This window comes from Scyliorhinus canicula, chromosome 2 (assembly GCF_902713615.1).
Source record: "Scyliorhinus canicula chromosome 2, sScyCan1.1, whole genome shotgun sequence".
Lineage (NCBI taxonomy): Eukaryota > Metazoa > Chordata > Chondrichthyes > Carcharhiniformes > Scyliorhinidae > Scyliorhinus > Scyliorhinus canicula.
The window spans coordinates 220,316,274-220,337,310 of record NC_052147.1 but is presented as its reverse complement, the minus strand read 5'-3'; the positions used below and the strand labels follow the sequence as shown (position 1 = coordinate 220,337,310).

Here is a 21,037-nt window from a genome sequence, read left to right as displayed (position 1 = left end):
CTACAAGGGAGGCAAAGACCAGGAGTCGGCCTCTCTCACCCCCTGGACTCCCAGGTCTTCCGACACCAAAGATCGCCACCTCTAGACTCGGCACTGCCCTAACTTTTAAGACCTCTGACATGACGTCAGCAAACCCCTGCCAGAAAGCCCTCAGCCTCTGACATGGTTTACAGGACCCCACGCACAGCGCTCGCACCTATCCCCCACCTCCTCAAAAGAACCTGCTCATCCTGGCCAGTCATGTGTGACCTTTGGACCACCTTACACTGTATCAGGCTGAGCCTAGCGCACGATGAGGATGCATCAACTCTCCTCAGGGCCTCTTCCCAAAACCCGGCCTCCAACTCCCCACCCAGCCCTTCTTCCCACTTTCTCTTCACCTCCCCTATCGGAGCTCCGTCCCATCCATCAGCTCCTTCTAGATCTCAGAGACCGTCCCCTCTTCTACTCCTGTTCTCGACACCACCTTATCCTGCAGCTCCTGAGGTGGCAGGTGTGGGAAGGTTGAAACGTGCCTCCGCACAAAATCCCTCGCCTGCAGATACCGGAAACCATTCCCGCCTGGCAACACAAACGCCTCCTCCAGCTCGTCGAAAATCAGGGAACCCTCATCAATAAAGAGATCCCCAAATCTCTTGATCCTGCTCGCTGACACCTCCAAAACCCCACCACCCAACCTCCCTGGAGCAAACCGGTGGTTATTACATATCGGTGCCCACACCAACCCCCCTTCCCCCCCCCAAAAAAAAACCCATGTGCCGCCTCCACTGTTCCCACACCCTCAGGGCTGCCACTACTTACGGGCCTGTGAAGCACCAAGTCGGCAAGAACAGCAGAGGTGCCATTAACACTCACTAACCCCATACTAGTGTTCTTACGTGATACCGCCTCCACCCGCTCCCCCCCCCCCCCCCCCCCCCCCCCAAACACCACACACAGTGAAAGTGAAGGAATGGCGCCTTTCTAGATGGTAGTGATCATGGGTTTGGAATGTGCTGCCTAGGGAACCGTGACAAGTTCCTGCAATGCGTCTTGTAGATGGTACACATGGCTGCTACTGTTCATTGGGGAGGGATTGAATGCTTGTGGAAGGGGGAGCAATGAAGCAGGCCGCTTTGTCCTGGATAATGTTGATCTTCTGGAGCGTTGCTGGAGTTGCATTCATCCATGCAATTGGAGAGTATTCCATTACACGCCTGACTTGTGCCTTGTAAATTGTGGACAGGCTTTTTTTGTTTTTTTGGGGGGGGCTTACTCGCTTTTAAAGGTTACAAGCCTTTAACCTGTTTTAGTAACCACGGTATTAGTATGGCTAGTCCAGTTCAGTTTCTGATCAATGGCAACCCCCAGGATATTGATTGTGGGGGATTCAGTTTAATGCCACTGAGTGCTATGGGGCATTAGTTAGATCCTGTCTTGTAGATGGTCACTGCCTGGTATTTATGTGGCACGAATGTAACTTGCCACTTGTCAGCCCAAGCCTGGCTATTGTCCAGGTCTTGCTGCATTTGGACATGGACTGCTTCATTATCAGAGTTGTCATCAATGGTGCTGAACAACAGTCATCTCCGAACATTCCCACTTCTGACCTTATGGTGAAGGGAGGTCATGAATGAATTTTGATTTGATTTATTGTCACATGTACCGAAGTAGAGTGAAAAATATTTTTCTGCGGCCAAGAGAACATACACAGTACATACATAGTAGACAAAAGAATAATCAACAGAGAACAAATGGTACATCGACAAACTGATTGGTTAGTGCGGAACAAGGGGCCAAACAAAGCAAATACACGAGCAAGAGCAGAATAGGGCATCGTGAATAGTGTTCTTACAGGGAACAGATTAGTCCGAGGGAGAGTCGTTGAGAAGTCTTGTAGCTGTGGGGAAGAAGCTGTTCCTAGGTCTGGATGTTTGAGTCTTCAGACTTCTGTACCTTATGCCTGATGGAAGGGTCTGGAAGGCGGCAATGTCTGGGTGGGAGGGGTGTCCGATAATGCTATCTGCCTTCCTGAGGCAGCAAGAGGTGTATACAGAATCAATGTGGGGGTGGCAAGCTTGTGTGAAGACACTGAAGATTGTTGGGCCCAGGTCAATTTCTGCTTAATTATACTTTCGATAAGCTCCTTAGGATTTTGACATGATACAAGTTAATGTTTGCAGAGCAAGGGAACTATAACTTATGAGAATCAAAATTTTCAGCAGGTTCCAAGGTTTGTTCCAAACTGCAGGACGGCCTCTTGAAGCCATAATAATCTTCCCCAGCTTAGTCTTGTTTCAGTTGTAAAAAAATCAGTATTGGTCATGAATTAGTGGTGCTTGATTATCCTAGTCGCATGCTATCAATATCACCCAGCTGTTACAACATCAGCAAGGAATTTTTTGTCAGAATTTAAGGGGAGAAATAAAGTGCTCAGTTTGAATGTTTTTCCCCATAGGATCAATGCAAGAATATATCAGACAGATTACAAGTTTGATCAATTTTACGGTATAATTTAGCATTCCTGCTCTGGAATGTTACTTCATAATTGCCACTCAACAGCAAAGCACTCGGGCTCTTTTTGTGTACCAAAAGACATCTTGTTGCTTTACACATGGGAAAAGTAGAGGGAGAATGAAATGCAAAAGTTGAATAGGAGGGAAAATAAAAACATTGAGGAGGAAATCAGAAAAGCTGGTTAAAGTACATGGAATTTAGGAAGCTTTCACAACCCAAGAGGTATATGGATGCCTTTAGGGAGACAGGCCAAGTGTGCAGGGATGTAACCACAGAAAATGCATCTGGAGGGAAGGATGACATGAAGCAAAGTTACAAACTTTGAGAGCATAATTACGGTGAAAATCTTATAGTTTGCTGAGTAATGGGGAGGCAGAGGAACTGGACAAGAGGCTGCAGCATTCTGAATGAGCTGGATCGTAAGGGTTTTTGAGCTTCATGTTGAAAGGCAGCTTGAGTAGCTCTGTAAATGGTCTTTGAATTAAAGAATCATCACTCAGGATCAATCACCTCAAGAGGAATGGCTTCTGCCAAGTGGTCATTTAGCAGAGTGTCACTAATCAAGTCTTGCACTGTGTATTATGATGGCGTTTGATAGATCAGTAAATCCTTTCACCTGTGGTGGAGTGGTATAAAAATTAGAGACTATAAATGAGATAGTCATTAAAACATCCAACTGAGAATTAAGAAAATTTGCCAAAGAACGGTAAGAAAATAAAACTTTCTACCACAAGGAGTAGTTGAGGCAAAATCTGACAGGGATACATGGAGTGAGATGGGAGGAGGCTTATAGATCTTAACAACTGCTTCACCAATGGATCAAAAGATCTGTTTGTACTCTAGATTTTATGTAATGGAATTCTATAAGTAGAATCTGCAAGATACTGGACCCACCGGATTCGTCCGACCCACCCGCCACTGGATGGCCATCAACACAGACTGCAAAGGTCCATTGACCTTGGGCAGGAATTTCCAGTCGGTGGGCAGGTGCAGCCAGAGAATCCCGCTCACTGACTGAAGACATTTGGTAATTAAAAAAGATCCATCTTGTATTTACATTTTCCTCGTCAGAAGTTAGAACCACAAGATGGATCTATCCAATATTCCCAGTTAACAATATCCTGCCACTTAAAATATGGCAAACAGCATGTTGAAGACAAAGTAGGTCTTTGGCCCTTGACAAATTGGTCATTCCACAAGCACTCCACCTAGCATTCACTGCTGTTTCCTCTTGCCCTCCCAGGAAAACTGAAGGCAGGAGAACATTAGGAGGCAAAAATATCCTTCAACATGCATTTAAAGAAGGGTATTTGAGTGGTTACATCAAAGTTAGTAATAGTTTTAGAGTTTGGTGACAATCATATGGATACTACACAGAGGTGAAGAGAGGCTGACTAGATTCCTTGTTCCCAGGAATCACGCAATGGAAGCACCGGTGCGGGTGCATTTTTGCAAGCTCCACCTCTGCTCATCTTTCAATCTCAAAATGGCTTTTACACCATGTGCTGATACTTGTTGGTCGATATTTCAGCACTTTAAGACGATATGCTTCAATCCTTTTTGATTCATGGCAGCTGGTGGGAGTTGATGCAGGTGTCTTTGAGGTTTCCTGCCCTGACAGTACGATGCACACCGCCAGATGATGGCTGCTAGCAATGAAGGTGATCCATCACAGTCTAGGCTGTGAGGTGCAGAATGTTCTTGGGTCTGCAGTACAGGATGCGAAAGCCCAACTTCAAGAGTTGAGAGGCGTATTTAGGAAGTGGTTTGTGGAACCAAGGGTTTTTGTTCTGACAGTTCTTGTGCTTCTTCACTCTTCCTCTGCCTAGAGGGATTTTGGAGAGTTGCTTCTACTTCCCTTTGTACTGGTGCCTGAGGGTTGGCTGTGGTGTTGAATGTAGGTCTTGGGTGACATGAACATTCAGATGTTCAGGCAGCATGGTAGCAAGTACTGTGGCTTCACAGCGCCAGGGTCCCAGGTTTGATTCTTGGCTTGGGTCACTCTCTGTGTGGAGTCTACTCATTCTCCCAGTGTCTGCGTGGGTTCCTCCGGGTGCTCCAGTTTCCTCCCACAAATCCCAAAATACGTGCTATTAGGTAATTTGGACATTCTGAATTCTCCTTCGGTGTACCCGAACTGATGCTGGAATGTGGTGACTAGGGGCTTTTTCCACAGTGACTTTATTGCGGTGTAAGCCTACTTGTGACATTAAAGATTATAAAGAGATACTGGTCTATGGTGGTTTTTGGCCTAATTCGCTCTTCTGTTTCGGGTTGGGGGGGGTGGGGGGCTCCCTCCCAGGGCACTCCCCAGTCTGGGGGGCACTCCTGTCCTGGTGTGGGTTTCCGCTGTGCTACGATTGGGACCAGTTAACGTTCCTATTTGTTGACTTCCGGTGGCGGCTATAAAGGAGTAAGTCACACATTTAGTAGCTCCCACTCAGGTCAGACGTTTGGACCTTTCTCCCGATTTTCTGCTGGACTTGAACTGTAAAACCGATGTCCGTTCATTCGTTGTCGCAGCGTCTGCATGGTCTCGCCAATGTACCACGCTTTGGGACATCCTTTCCTGCAGCGTATGAGGTAGACAACGTTGGCCGAGTCGCGCGAGTATCTACTGCGGTACAATCACCAGGCAGGAATGTTCCCTTCCAGTCGGGGAACACTTCAACAGTCAAGGGCATTCAGCCTCTGATCTCCGGGTAAGCGTTCTCCAAGGCGGCCTTCAGGACGCGAGACAACGCAGAATCGCCGAGCAGAAACTTATAGCCAAGTTCCGCACACGAGTGCGGCCTCAACTGGGATTTGGGATTCATGTCGCATTACATCCATCCCCCACCATCTGGCCTGGGCTTGCGAAATCCTACCAACTGTCCTAGCTTGAGACAATTCACACCTCTTTAACCTGGGGTTACCCCTATCTCTGGATCTGTAAAGACTTGATTACCTACAAATGCTCACATTCTAAGCATTGTCTGGCATCTCTAAATTTGCCTAGATATATACGTTTCTGGAACATGCCTCTTCATTCACCTGAGGAAGGAGCAGTGCTCCGAAAGCTAGTGTTTGAAACAAATACATTGTTTTCTAGCCATGGGTGAGATGTAGGTCTAAACGGTTGCCTGTACCCTGATGGGTACAGACAGGCTCTTTATCCGTGGAAAGAACATGTTGGGTACTCTGAATCAACCCTTTTATGTGTTCCCAAAGTTGTAAAGACTATTGATTTGTGCTGTACAGATACCTTTCCACTTTTTGTTACGAATTTGTAAAACATTGAAAATCTCAAAAGTTCCTCCTTGTGATTTCAAGACCACAAATACATGCATGTGCACTTTAGATTTCTTAACAGTTGAGCAAAAAAAGTACAATCAACTTCCAATTAAAATGAAGAATGACTGCTTCAGATCACTCTTCACCCCAGTACCTGCACCCCCCCATCACCAATCAGGTCTTAAGGTTTCATTCCAAAGAGTTGAAGCCTAGACTGTTTAACCAAATTAAACAGATGATGAATGCATGTTACAAATACAGAATAAATTAAATTTTGCATTGTAAATTAGTTATCTATATTTACATACAGACAAGAGGAAGTACAAATAAATGTCAACTATAAATCACAGTCGTAATACCTGTTGGTCTCCAGTAGAAGGATTTTTCAGTTGAGCTGCTGTCAGAAAAAGGGAAAGAAATGTTATTTCACACTATCTATACATTACCAATATTTGTAACTCAACAGGTAAACTTGCATTTTCATGCACAAGACATAGACATAGACATAGAACAGTACAGCACAGAACAGGCCCTTCGGCCCTCAATGTTGTGCCGAGCCATGATCACCCTACTCAAACCACCCTATACCCGTAACCCAACAACCCCCCCCTTAACCTTACTTTTATTAGGACACTACGGGCAATTTAGCATGGCCAATCCACCTAACCCGCACATCTTTGGACTGTGGGAGGAAACCGGAGCACCCGGAGGAAACCCACGCACACAGGGGGAGGACGTGCAGACTCCACACAGACAGTGACCCAGCCGGGAATCGAACCTGGGACCCTGGAGCTGTGAAGCATTTATGCTAACCACCATGCTACCCTGCTGCCCCAAATGCATATTACTATTGATATTGAAAAACATTTGTGGAAACCTTTCCATTGAACCTTATTTGATGCCTGTTTTTTGCAATAATCCAATGTCTTACATTTTGCGGTTGTCAGACACTTCATTAAAAATACTTCAACGCACAAATTAATAACAGAACATAGAACAGTACAGCACAGAACAGGCCCTTCGGCCCTCGATGTTGTACCGAGAAATGATCACCCTACTCAAACCCACGTATCCACCCTATACCCGTAACCCAACCTTACTTTTTTAGGACACTATGGGCAATTTAGCATGGCCAATCCACCTAACTCGCACATCTTTGGACTGTGGGAGGAAACTGGAGCACCCGGAGGAAACCCACGCACACACGGGGAGGACGTGCAGACTCCGCACAGACAGTGAACCAGCCGGGAATCGAACCTGGGACCCTGGAGCTGTGAAGCATTTATGCTAACCACCATGCTACCGTGCTGCCCCTGCAATTCTGACTCCAGACCTAGATATTGGACAGTTATGACAATTTCTTACATTTATTTAGCATTATTGATACAGTAAAATGACTCAGTGGTGGGGTGAGGCAAGAATGGAATAGGATGTCAATATCTTGAGAACATTGACAAAAAAGGGTATGGTCGAGATGTAATGGAAGAGAGCATGAGGAAATGAGGTACAGTCACTCAGTGAACACTGCCCAAAGAGAGACAATTGTGAGATTGGAGTTGGGCAAGAGATGCAGGTGGTGTATGTCTGAGCAGATGAGCTGAATAGATGGGCTACAAGGACTAAGATGGATTACAGAGTAAAACTTTCAAGCTTGCATATGACAAAACTTGGAAATATAGTAGTGAGGAGTTGATAGGAACAATGAGGAGACACAAATGTGCAGCATTGTAAATGGTGAAAATAGCAGTAAAGAGAAAGCAAGCTTGGAGACGTAGTGTAATGTAGTGTGGGTTAACAAAGGAGCTAATTGAAGCAGACGAGATCCTGGTGTTTATAAATATAAGCAGAGTTAAGAGCCAGAAAATTATGACAAATACTGTTTTTTTTTAAATACAAGAGCTCAAGAGACAGAAACCAAAAGAGAAAACGCTCGAAACTCTCAGCAGGTCTGGCAGCACCTGCAAGGAGAGAATAGAGAGCTAACGTTTTGAGTCCAAATGACCCTTTGTCAAAGCTAAAGGGTCATCTGGACTCAAAATATTAGCTCCCATTTCTCTCCTCTCTCCTTACAGATGCTGTCAGACCTGCTGAGATTTTCCAGCATTCTCTCTTTTGGTTTCAGATTCCAGCATCCGCAGTAATTTGCTTTTATTGACAGAAAATTATGCTAAATCCATATAAAACGCTAGTTCAGCTAAGCGATTATTTTTGCATGTTTATACCCATTGTACAATAATCCTTCAGAATGTTTCTCTGTACTCTGGGGAGGTCAAAAGGGTTCACGCTGGAAAAGTTTGGGGAACCTTCTACTACAGGGAAATAAATCAATTTTAAAGATAGGTATTACATAATGGGGAACAGGAGCAGGAGGAACACAGGAAGCTGGCCAAATGTGGGAGAAAAGGTTGGGTGTATACTGGCAGTCAAAACCCTACATGCAGTGGTTAGTAAAGGTGTTTTAGAACAGAACGTACAACATTAACCTATCCTACCACCAAGTCCAGGTATAGCAAACAGTTGGAAGGATCCAGGTAACTAGCATTTGTGTGTGTTTCATGTGGGCATTTAGATCTGTTTCCACAAATTCACACCCGAGAGTTCTCTATCATAGTTCATTTTAGAGAATTTTTCCTATTCTTCTGCTATTCAATACCTTGTGAATGCATCAAATGGAAAATCTGATTTGAAGAGATTACCAATGGCCATCAGTTTGGGCACATGAAGTTTTCAATGCAAATTAAGCAACTTTCAGAGATATGAAAACCAGCTGTGGCACTATCACAACTGTCCAGACATCTACAAGTAGGATTCAATAACTCAAACCTTAATGTATACAAATAGCACACTTTGCCAATGCATGAATATTAATTAGCAGCTATTCTCCCCCACCCCCAAGTGTTTAGATTTTAGAAAACCATTCAATACTTTTTTAAATCGGTCAAGAGATACAAAAGTCTGAGAACCGATTCAAAAACAGCTTCTTCCCCGCTGTTACCAGACTCCAAGCGGCCCACCTATGGACTGACCCGATTATACTACACTCCTGTATGCTTCACCTGATGCCAGTGTCTATGTATTTACATTGTGGTCCTTGTGTTGCTCTTTTGTGTGTTTTCCTTTTTCTTTTCATGTACTAAATGATCTGTTTGAGCTGCTTGCAGAAAAATACTTGCCACTGTACCTCAGTACACGTGACAATAAACAAATCCAATCCAATACAGCATTTATAAACATTGCTTCTCCAGATTTGTACTCAAAAGCCGATGCTGCATTTGAGACACTGAAAAGCTCTACCTGAAATCAGCTGGAGATCAATGTCACAAACCTAAAACAACATGGGCACTGTCATCACCATCTTGGACATAAGGTGTGTTGTGGACACAAAATGTGAGAGAGAATTATGAAATCTTGGGAGTACACGAAGTCCAGCAGCATTGAACAAATCTGTATGGACTTCAGGTGTGCTGCAGTATGCAAGAAAATGGTTAAAGGGTAAAGAAGCCAAACAAGCAAACAAATGTAGCATAATGTCGTTAAGTGTGGAGAAAATGCCAGGTGAAATCAAAGAGAATATGAGACAAAAGGAAAAATAAAAAACAATCACTGGCACCAACACTATTAATGGAGTTTTAGATTCAACATATTCAACCATTGAGTAGCAAAGTCCAAAAAGAAAAGTGCTGAGTAAAATGCCAAAACAGCAGAATTCAAGTCAAGGGGGTCAAACTATACAGTACTGCATAGTACCATATCTAATTCTGGGCACAAGGACACAGGGGAGATATTCTAATACTGGAGGGTATGCGGAGAAGAATGTAGCAAATCCGCAATGTCAGGTGCCTCAGTAAATGAGACAAGCCTACAAAACATTGAAGTTCAAAAGGAAGATTTACAAAGGAAATCTTTGCTATATACAATTTAGTCAACAACATGGTCAACATATAAAATTATTTTAAAAGAGACGCATTGCCAGTGGCATCTACTGCGCCCGTAGCCTCTGGGACTCCTCCAATTGGCTATGGATATGCCGTGGTGTCACTGACATCTCCGTCCCTGACGTCTCTATCAGTTCTGGGTACCCCTGTACCAGAGACTCTGCATCAGGCTGGGACCCGGGGGTTCCTGCCGCCACCTGATGTGCACAAGTAGCTATGTGGTGCTCACCAGATTGTGCCCCAGAAGCCTGACTGTTAACGTTTCCCACTGAGGGGTGTGTCTCTGCGCTGGCAGAGGGTGGGAATTACAGCTGTGACGCATCAACCGCGTCTTCCTCGAAGCTCTCCTCTGAGGTGCTCTTCTGCGAGGCAGGAGAGGGGGCCACCAGGGATGGGACGGTGCCATTGGCAGGAGGACCTGCTGGAAAATGAACATGTGGTCAGTGGGAGGGATGGGTCAGTCAGTATGGCAATAACAATTCACATTTGACAGGCCCTCTGGGTGAGGCCCGGTGGATTGCACCTCTGTGTTGGTAACCTCTCTGTCCTCGGCCATCCCCGTCACACCTAGGGCTCGTCCCTCAAAGGTGATGAGGATTTTCAAGTCCAGCATGCCTCCTCCAGTCTGGGACCTCGCCTGACGATTTTGGACGGGCTTCTCTTACAGAGACAAAGGGGTAGGTTATGACAAGAGTCCAGTCCTCGTGGTCACACTACCCAAGCTTATGGGCATCGTCACCTTGACCCAGGCAGCACCAGCTGCCCTGTGGCTTACCCTCTGGGGAGCAGGACATCCCTCCTGGCCTCCACCACGTCGAGGAGCCTCCCCATGTCTGTGTCACTGAATCTTGGGGCCGGTCGTCTTGGCACCTAGCTGAGAGCAGAGTGGGGGTCCGGCTGTGCATTTACATGCTGCTCAACCTGATTAGCGGGGAGGATGGCCCCAGTAAATCAACTGGCAAACCTTAATTTACAGTGAGAAACCTGTGGGGCCTTGTTAAGTGGACCAATTAACATTGAACAGCGTTGCTGGCCTCGCTGGGCCGAGTGCTAGGAAGCTCGAGGCAGTTCCCGCTTTCTACCAGACTTGAAATCATTCTGGAGAATAGCGCCCCATGTCAAATTCAGATAGGCTGTCAGTGAAGTATGCACAACAGAATTTCTCACTTTCGTTTTGGTCTTAAATAGCTATTAGCAAACAGTTTCTCATTCCAACATGGGTTGGTCATAGTTGGGTGTTGACTACCACCAGTTTACTGGGACAATTAGAAGCAAAACTATTTGGCACACAGCGGCATGGTGGTTAGCATTGCTGCCTCACAGCTTCAGGGATCCGGGTTCTATTCAAATTTCAGGTGGCTGTGTGAACAGCCTCCCGTGTCCGTGTGTTTCCCTCGGGTGCTCGGGTTTCCTCCCACAATCCAAAGATGTGGGAGCTGGCTCTCGTCTGCACTGGAAATTCTATGATTCTACGATGTGCAGGTTAGGTGGATTGGCCATGCTAAATTGCTCCTTATGTAGGGTTATGGGGATAGGGCGGGGGATTGGGCCTGGGTGGGGTGCTTTTTCAGAGGGTTGACGCAGACTTGATGGGCCAAATGGCCTCCATCTGTATTGTAGGGATTATATGATATGAACACTGCACAACCTAGTCTTTCCTAACCAGAGGTGCAGAGACCACGAACCATAATTCCAACAAGTGACAATAGTGATGGCTTGCTGGAATTACAAGACTTTAAAGTGCACTGGCCTGCTATTGAAAACCACACTGAAGCCTTGGACAGTTGGAGCAGCTTCAAGAGTTCCCGCAGGCTCCAGGGTAGTCACCTTTTTTACTGCACTAGCTGCCGTAAAGCAGGTAAGTTTAAAGGACCAGTGAAATTGACCGACGAAGAGCATGACAGACCGACCAAGAGCACGACAGTGTGTCGATAGTAGTAGTAGTTGATGCAATTCATCTAGATATGGCCTTTAATAAGCAGACTAATTAATGTCAGAATGTGAAGTCCGTGGACGAGTGACAAAATGGATTACTAGTTGGCTTCTTTACAAATCAAAGTGAGAGATTAAGATTGTTATTCAGAGTGACAGAAGATGGGAAGTGTTTTTCCACACGATCAACACTAGGATGTTGCTGTTCACAATTTACATCGATAATTTGGGCTTTGAATGTAAAGCACAATCTCCAAATTTGCAGATGACACCAATAGGAGGGGGGAGTTAATTAATATAGCGGAGGACTTCTATACAAAATTGCAGAACTGATAAATAATTGGCAAATAGAGTTAAACATAGGTGGTACATTTTGGTTGAGAATAGGGCGATCACTTATTACTTGGAAGGTGCAAGTCTAGGTTAAGTAGAGGAACCAAAGTAGAAATACACCAATCATTAAAAGTTCAACAGGTTAGCATATTCAGGTTAGCATAGCCACTAAATGTTATTTCCAAAGGAATAGAATTGAAATGCAAAGTTATGCTAAACTTCTATTAAACCTTTGTCAAAGACTGTCTTAATAAGATATGGCGACACTGTGCAGAGATTTACAAGGATGCATACATGTCAGGAAAGGACTGACAGGTTGACTATTTTCTCTTGAAAAAAAGGCGGAGGTGACCTAATAGAAGAAGTCTTTAAAATTATGGAAAAGTAGATACAGAAAACATGTTTCCTCCTGTGGGGAGGAGCATAACTAGAGACATCAATACAAGATAAGTCACCAAGAAAAATGTTTCAGCGAGGGACTGCTGAGAAACTGTTACGACAGAGTGGTTGAAGTAAATGGTATAGAAGCATTTAAGGCAGGGGTGGGCAAACTTTTCCGTGCAAGGGCCACATTCAGAAATTCACAATTCACAAAGGGCCGCATAGTATATTAAGTAAAATAATTACTTCACCCGGTTATGATTCTGGGCGCCTCATATAGAACATAGAACAGTACAGCACAGAACAGGCCCTTCAGCCCTCGACGTTGTGTTGAGCAATGATCACCCTACTCAAGTCAACGTATCCACCCTATACCAGTAAGTAACCCAACAGCCCCCCCCCATTAACTTAAAAAAAAATTAAAAAAAAAAAAAAATTTAAAAAAAAAAAAAATTTTTTTTTTTTTTTTTTTTAATGACTTGGTGGGCCGCAGAAATACCTTTGGCGGGCCGCATGCGGCCCGCGGGCCGTAGTTTGCCCACCCCTGATTTAAGGAGAAGCTCGGCAAACATTTGAGGGAGAAGCAAATGGTATTACAAGTGGTAGATTTTGATGAGGAAAAATGGTAGGAGGCTTAAGTGGAGCATTTATTGGTTGGGCCAAATGGCCTCTCTGTGCCATAAATTCTATGTATTCCTTAAATATATGATTTTTCATTTTGTATTTGGTCCACAGCTCAGCTGATTTGTTGGTCTAAGAGACTAATTAATTATAGAGTGATCACTTTCTTTGCTGTAACTATTAGATCAATAATGACATGCTAGCTCTCAGCAAGAGCAATGTGGCTAGTCCCACTCCTCCATGATTTCTATGTAGCCCTGCAAATACTCTTTCAGTGCTCGCCCAGTGTATTTTCAGAAGCCCAGAAAGCACAATTTTATTCTATGCAGAAAGAAATCAGGCAAAGTAAATGTTTAAACACAGAAGAAACTAACTGAAACCATGCCAAAGGACAGGATTAGAGTAGGAAATTAACATTTTAGCATTTGCAGCCAGTACAGTTTTTATAAGATCATGTTTCATTAAAATATGGAAGTTGACATCAAAAAAATCATAACTTAACATTACATGCATATTAGATTCAGATTTTTAGCTTGAATATATATTCTGTATTAGTATAGAAGTTGAATTTTAGAATGTAAACAAGAGGGAAAAAAAAGCATTTTGGAACATAACAATGTTCCAAAATAAATACACAAGTAGTTATTTTTTAAACAAGTGATGAGAACATATGAGGTCCGAAATTGTCCTGGTTTCCATTCAAGCACTCAGGTGCAAACAGTAATTCTGGGCATCAAGAAATGAAATTATGAGCACATTTGATTATGCTGAGATTATTTATCGAAATGCAGAAAGATGCCATCAATGAAAGTGAAGCTTTAATCAGTTCCTGAAAATGATGTTGTCATGTAGCTGAGCACTCTCTGCTTTCAGACTGTCATTTAAGATGGGTGCTGCCAGCTCTAATTTAGGAGCAATTTGACAAGTGGAGGTAGAAGGGAAGCTGTACATGTGGAAGAGCTAGTCCAATATTATGAAGCTCTAACTTGAGTGTGTAAGACACAGGTTTGCCACACACTCCCATTTGTAATCATTAATGAATTAGTATTAAAAAATAGGCAACATGATGGCAATCATCAATCAGAAAACCTGTGTTAGGACAGTAATCTCACTAGAATTTAATTAATGGTAGAACTGCTAATGATTCAATTACTGTTATCAACAAAACAGGCATTCCATGTATTTGTCCCAGACAAGTTAGCTGCATTTGTGATGGCATACTTTCACCCTGTTTGAAATTATGTAGTATTGCTCCTGTAAGTTTCTGAATTTTATCTACAGAAGCAAATGTAAATGCATAGCTGGTCTTTGAGCAGAACTAACTGGATCGCGTGCTGCTGCTATTGTGAACGCCCTTTTTGCTATTCAAGAGTGACATAAATTAGCACAAGGTACTCATTCAATATTTTGTCAATTCCACCCTGATCATCAAAACATTTAATTCTGTACAAGGGAGCACTGTATATAATACTGTACCAGGATATCAGAGATGGCTAGGCTAACAGGTTTCTGAGCTGACATGGTGATAAGAACCACTGCTGTCTTTTCTCACAATGCTCCTATTGTCAATCATATTCCATCTTTGAAACACTACTAGCTTCAAGAAACGTTAGTTGAAACAATCCACTTATTTTTATAGCCCTATTTTATACCATCTTTATTATTTTGCACATGTTTTAAAAACACAGATGATCATAATACAGACTTTGAAGTGTTTTATCCCAACTTTGTGGTTAAATTTTCTCCTTCAGAACAATGCTGACTGTAACAATAATATGCCAGTTAACAATTGCTCTAATGGCCTGTGAAAAAAAAAAGTACCCAGACAAGCAATCGGTTAGAACACAAGGTCCATGTTTAACCACAAGTCCAATTTCAATACTTGTGAATTTACTTTTATTTTAAAAAAAGAAAAAAATCTGCACTAATTTGTTTCGTAACTAGGAATCAAAAATTAAAACAAAATTGATTGTATTGTTTTAAAAACTCCTCAACAACGTATTGTATTAATGATGGGCAGCATAACATTTGAGAATGAACATTTGATTCATCCGATTAAGGAAAACCTATTCAGACAGCTTAAAATGATTTTAATGCACAGATTACACTACATTACCATTGATGCCCATATGTCCTTTTACACAAGAATAAATTAACCACAAATAGAAAATAATTTGTTACTTCTAAGAAATCTATTTGAAATGGGAAGAACTCGTTAATATCTTTCAGGTAATTAATGGAAAAGTGAAAACGCAGGCCTCTACCTGATACTGGCGACACTTGGTGATTCAGTTCCCAGCTTGCATCTTTCTAGCTGATTTGCAACAATCTGCCGTTCCAACTCAAGCTCTCTTGTAAGCCTTTCAAACTGGAGCTCCTGCAAAAGGTTAAAAAACTATTATATACACAAGATTCAAGTCTATTCCATACCAAAATCAGTTTTATTTTTACTTTAAATGGCAGCATTCTACTTTGTTCGATGAGAAAAAAAATAGTTCTTACATCTTGCCCCTCCCACTCATCAACATAAAGAAACAGCTTGTGGCAAAATAAGGCTTTTCTCTTAGATCATTCAGCAAGAACACTTTGCCTCTTTCGAATCCATGTCGCAACATCTTAGTTTCTTGCACTCAGATCTTCAGAGACCTTTGCAAAAGGTTTACAGCCATTTACTTATGCTCCTGTACACGTATATTTCAGCAATCCTTCCCAGAGTTCCAACAATTACTAGTACTGCAGCATGCAGTGATGACATGGTGGTTTGAACGCAGAACTCCTTCCATTCTGTCTTTTACGGAGGAAGATTAAATACATTGTCCATCATTGCCCAATGTTTTTCCTCCGTGTTTTTCAGTGATTTATTTTTCTTTTCAATGCACAATTTAGCTAACCTGCACTCATGCCACTGTGGCAAGCACTGCCTGTTATTTTTTTTACTTCGGGCTAAAGAGAATTTTCTCTCTGCTCCATTGGCCAGATTCAGCAGCATAGCTTTACATCATAATAGCACCCTTCCCCAGTAAAGCTGATCACATGTAAACTGTTCTGGAGAGAGATGAATACATAGAAAGCTCTGCTTACTATCTGAAGACGTTGTTAATATAGGATCCCCATTATTAGTATTTACAAAAGAAAGCAATGTGCAGCATTTTGGCCGTTGCAGGAAATTCAGCCATATTTAGTTAAAATTAGCTGTTGCCTAGCAATTTAACAACACCACTTACCAATGCTTATGTACAGTATAATTATGCTGGATAAAGACATACATTAGATGCAAAATGCTTCAAGCCCAACCAATTTAAGACAGTTAAGATTAAATTTAACTGAATATACAATTTTTTCCCTCAGATATAATCAGATCTGGACTATAGGAGGTTTTACAGTCTGGTTAGCACACACCTTACTTAATGAGATTTGTTTTTGGGATGTTTGAAGATGAACTCAATTCCTCACACTTTCAGTACAAGATGAAAGATAATAAAGACAGAATTTAATTCTATAGAATATTTCGCACAATCTTTGAACGTGATTATAAGTCTTTTCGGAATGCCCTTGTGGAACTGCAAATCATATTTAAATGATCAGTTGCATCACTATTCAGAGTCTTTATTTCTCAACTCTAGTCTGATTAATCAGTTCAACTACTAGGTAAAAATCATCTGCAATTTTTAAAAAAAGTATAATAGTTTGGATGCATCAAAAAAGCAGTGAAAACAGCGATAACGTTGTGTTACAAAGACATTTTTTGGAAAACAAAAGCACCCATTCAAATTGCAGAAACATAACCATATTTATTTTTAAAACAGTGAGCATTAAACAGCTTGTAATTTGCTTGATAAGTGTCTACAGGTATTTGGCATACTTAAATAAATAAATGTTTGGATATTGTACAAATTCAATTTTCAGTTACGCTTATTCCAAGTGGTATATAAATGGTTGGATCTTTTAATGTACAAGGAATTAAGGGTTAAATTCTGTAGCCAGACTGCTGCTGTGACAAGAAAGCCAATGTCTCAAAACATTAACCATGTTTTTATCCATTCAGTACTCAATGTACTATGTAGTGCGAAACCGAACATTTTGAATAAAAATGTATTTGTAGACTGATGTATACAAATATTTGTTTATTTGTACAATTCTGCTGCCAATACAAGCTACTCAACTTGCAACTAATTCTACAGAAATGCTAACAACCAGCGACATTTTGTTCACTCGTTTGTTTTAGGCAAACAGCAGGAATCAGCTGATAAAGGCAAATTCAAACAATAACAAAGGTGCCCTATTGAATAAATTCAGGATTCAGAGGAAATCAGCCGATAGTACTTAAAACACAATGTTTAAATGTACTCATTTAAACAGAAAAATACAGTCTGAAGTACAAAAATCATAGATCTTAAGAACTTAAGTAATTTAAGCTTTTTTCCCTTTCCAAACACATTAGCATTAGTGATCAATTGGTAAAGATTGCAATACAGTAGGAACTACAACTGGACCAGTCCAACTGAAATTCAGCCACATACTTAAAGGACTTATCTTTTCACCAGAAGATTATGTCCTTCCTGCACAGTCTTGATTAGTAGAGAAATGCTCAACATAACTATGGAACAAAAATAAGGAATTTTGTCTTAAATAAAAGTTGAATTTGTGAAATAGCAGTAATCAGAGAATCACAGAACTGTTAACAGCACTGGAGACAGTCATTTGGCCCACCACATCTGCACCAGCTCTCCAAACGAGCATCATGAGTAACATTCCTCTGCTTTTCCCCCAGTACCCCTAAACATCATTTCTATTCATGTACTTATTTATTGCCCTCTTGCGTGCCTTGATTGAACCTGCTTCCACCATACTTTCAGGCAGAACATTCCAGATCCAAACCATTAGCTGTGTTGTTTTGTGCATCACATTGGCTTCTTTTGTAAATCACTTTAAATCTGTGTCCTCTAATTCTTGAACTTTTTGCGATTGGCAACAGTTTTTCTCCCCATCTACTCTGTCCAGTGCCATTATGATTTTGAGCATCTCTACCAAATTGCCTCTTTGCCTTGTTCTCTCCAAAGAGAACAGTTCCAACCTCCCCAAGTTTCTCATTCCTGGAATGATTCTTGCAAATCTCTTCTGCACTGTCCAATGCATTTGCATCATTCATAAAATGTGCCACCCAGGACAGTACACAGTACTCTTCCTAAGGTCTTGTAGTTCAGCATAACTCCCTTGCTCTTGTACTCTATGCCCCTAATAGTAAAGAACAGGATATTATATACTTTATTAACTGCTTCTCCAGCTGCCCTGCCACCTTCAGTGACCGATCTGCACACTCAAGAACTTGCTCTTGTCCTTCAGAAGTTCTTCAGTTTACAATACTTGCAAGTTTTGTATTATCTGCAAATGTTCACTGCTGTACAATTCTAAATATCATCTAAATGATAATGAGAAATTAAATTCAAAGAGTTTTGTTGAACAGATTTAAAGAATTTTTTTTAAAGAGTACCCAATTCATTTTTTCCCATGAAGGGGCAATTCAGGGTGGCCAATCCACCTACCCGCACATCTTTGGATTGTTGGTGCGAGACCCACGCAGACACGAGGAGAATGTGCAAACTCCACACGTATAGTGACCCGGGGCCTGGATTGAACCTGGGTCTTCAACGCCATAGGCAGCAGTGCTAATCACTGCGCCATCGTGCCGCCCTCAGGCACAAAACAGATTGATTAAAATTTTGTTGTGAATCATTACAAATATATGGGCAACGGGTTTTGTTCATTGTATTATAAAGGAAACAGTAATTTATTCTGCAACATGAATCACTAAAATGCAGTTCCTGCTTCTCTAATATGAAGTTCTAGACTCCAGTGCATTTCTGAACTATAGATTCAAGTTCATTCTGCAGCACGGCACCAACTGGGCTTGATACTACATGGAATACAAGTCCAGTATAGTGTTACACAATTTTCCATGTGCTCAGGGGATCCTTTTAGCTAATATATAAACTTCTCCAGAACATGCATTAATATTTTGAATGCAGGGAGCACAGTCCCAGTGAAACTCTCAAAACAACTCACAGACATGAGTGGAATTCTGCAAGTCAAGTAGCATAAACAAAGCACTGTCAGCTGCAAACAAACACTGTTACTACCAGTCTCCGATTGGTAGCCAACATTTATTTCCTAAAGTACTGTTGGGAAATGGCACTTTTGCCAGAGACTGATGACAGCTAAGCACATTCTGAATGGGTATAACACAGCTGATGCAGAGGAAGCCATCCTTTACTCATGTCCCAAACAAAATTTACCCGAGCGCAGCAACAATTTTTCCATTTCCCCAAACTAGATTGCCAATTAATGACAAATAAGAACAGGTATGTTCCATAAACTTCCACAATCTGTAGCATCTTGTTACTATTTAACAGCTATTTTTAATAAGTCTGTTTTGTTTTTGTAACCTAAATCAATGTCCAATAGCATGTTTGTTCTCCACAAGGTGGCTCATTATATCTCCAAAAACTACAAACAATTATAAAGTTTCTAATTGACAATTCACTTTAAAAACTTTACCAGATCTTCATTGTATAACAATACAACCTGCCTCGGGGGGCTCACTTCTGTTTCTAGTATAGTGGGAAAACAACTTTGGCAGATGGAAAAGGAACTCTTTAAAATGAATTCACATTCAGATGTGGGAGTAAATTCATACAAGAAAGTGCACACATATAATTTTTAAATTGCACTCAAATAGCATGAATACTCAGGAGCAGCAATTATTCAGAATATAAGCGCATTTATATCGTCCATGGTTCTTTTCACGTCTTGAAATCATGCTTACTGTTGGTAGTACAGCAAGGATTGTTATATATTGCTCTGCTAGACTTGGGTCCAGAACCACCATCTTTCTTAAGTCCTCTCCAGCACATCTTGTCCATTAAATCCACCATCTGCTCCCTCAACTACATTTCCACTAAGCAAGCACCCAACGTTTACTGCCACCAATGTGTTTTTCCCTGGACATCTCTTTGCCACTCTGATTACGTCACTTGTTGCTGCATGCTTCCATACACCTTTGTCCCTGCAGGATTTGTATATGGCAATATTCTTTGTACATTTTAAATTTGTATTGTTAATACATTTAATGTGATGGTTATTTGGCCTAAGCATTATAGGTTATATATTTCAACAGCATTGAGAGCAATGCTATTTTTAAAAGATGCTATACTTGTCCTTTACTTAGGTGTTCAATATCTCCTCCGGATAATTTGCTTTTGTAGTTCTCATTTTATGACATTAAAGTTCTTCTCAAAATTGTATACCTGATCATTGGTACACCTGAACATCACATCTCATCAAACTTGGATCATTCTATGACTGCTGTTTCCCAGGGACATTACAACTTACATTTCCTGTACACAATCGTTACCAAATGCCAGGTCAAGATAAACATTACCTGTAATAGTTCCTTGGCACACATGGCATAAAGTATTACATTTAACTGATGAATTATTTGATTTTCTTTAAATTGGGCTTTCTCAATTAAAATAATTTTGTTATTCCACACCAATTTCCCCTCGTCATAGAGTAAATTGCCAGAAGATTTGGTGCCGTCAGTAGCAAATCTAGAGTTACATCAAATTTTTGAGAGTTTATTTTTCATATTGCTTCCATGGGGCAGGAGATACAAAAGTCTGTGAACACACACACACAGACTCAAAAACAGCTTCTTCCCTGCTGTTACCAGACTCCTAAACGACCCTCTTATGGACTGACCTCATTAACACGACACCCTGTATGCTTCACCCGATGCCAGTTATTGGGTACCTCGTGTTGCCCTATTATGTATTTTCTTTTATTTCCTTTTCTTTTCATGTACTTAATGATCTGTTGAGCTGCTCGCAGAAAAACACTTCACTGTACCTTGGTACTGTACCTAGGGGCACAGGTTTAGCACAGTGGGCTAAACAGCTGGCTTGTAATGCAGAACAAGACCAGCAGCACGGTTCAATTCCCATAGCGGCCTCCCCGAACAGGTGCCGGAATGTGGCGACTAGGGGCTTTTCACAGTAACTTCATTGAAG

At 41.7% G+C, this 21,037-nt stretch overlaps 1 protein-coding gene across 5 annotated transcripts in view; it reads right to left on the bottom strand.

The window, feature by feature from the left end:
- pkp4 (plakophilin 4) overlaps positions 1–21,037 on the bottom strand; it is a 322,789-nt gene that overhangs the window by 215,205 nt on the left and 86,547 nt on the right. For 3 of the 5 annotated variants that reach the window (XM_038789587.1, XM_038789589.1, XM_038789591.1), the window contains exons 3-4: positions 15,236–15,348; positions 6,129–6,166 (exon numbers count right to left, since the gene is read on the bottom strand). In XM_038789587.1, coding sequence (XP_038645515.1) covers positions 6,129–6,166; positions 15,236–15,348 — 151 coding nt within the window. The remainder of the gene's footprint in view (positions 1–6,128; positions 6,167–15,235; positions 15,349–21,037) is intronic. The other 2 variants (XM_038789588.1, XM_038789590.1) reach the window with 1 other exon arrangement.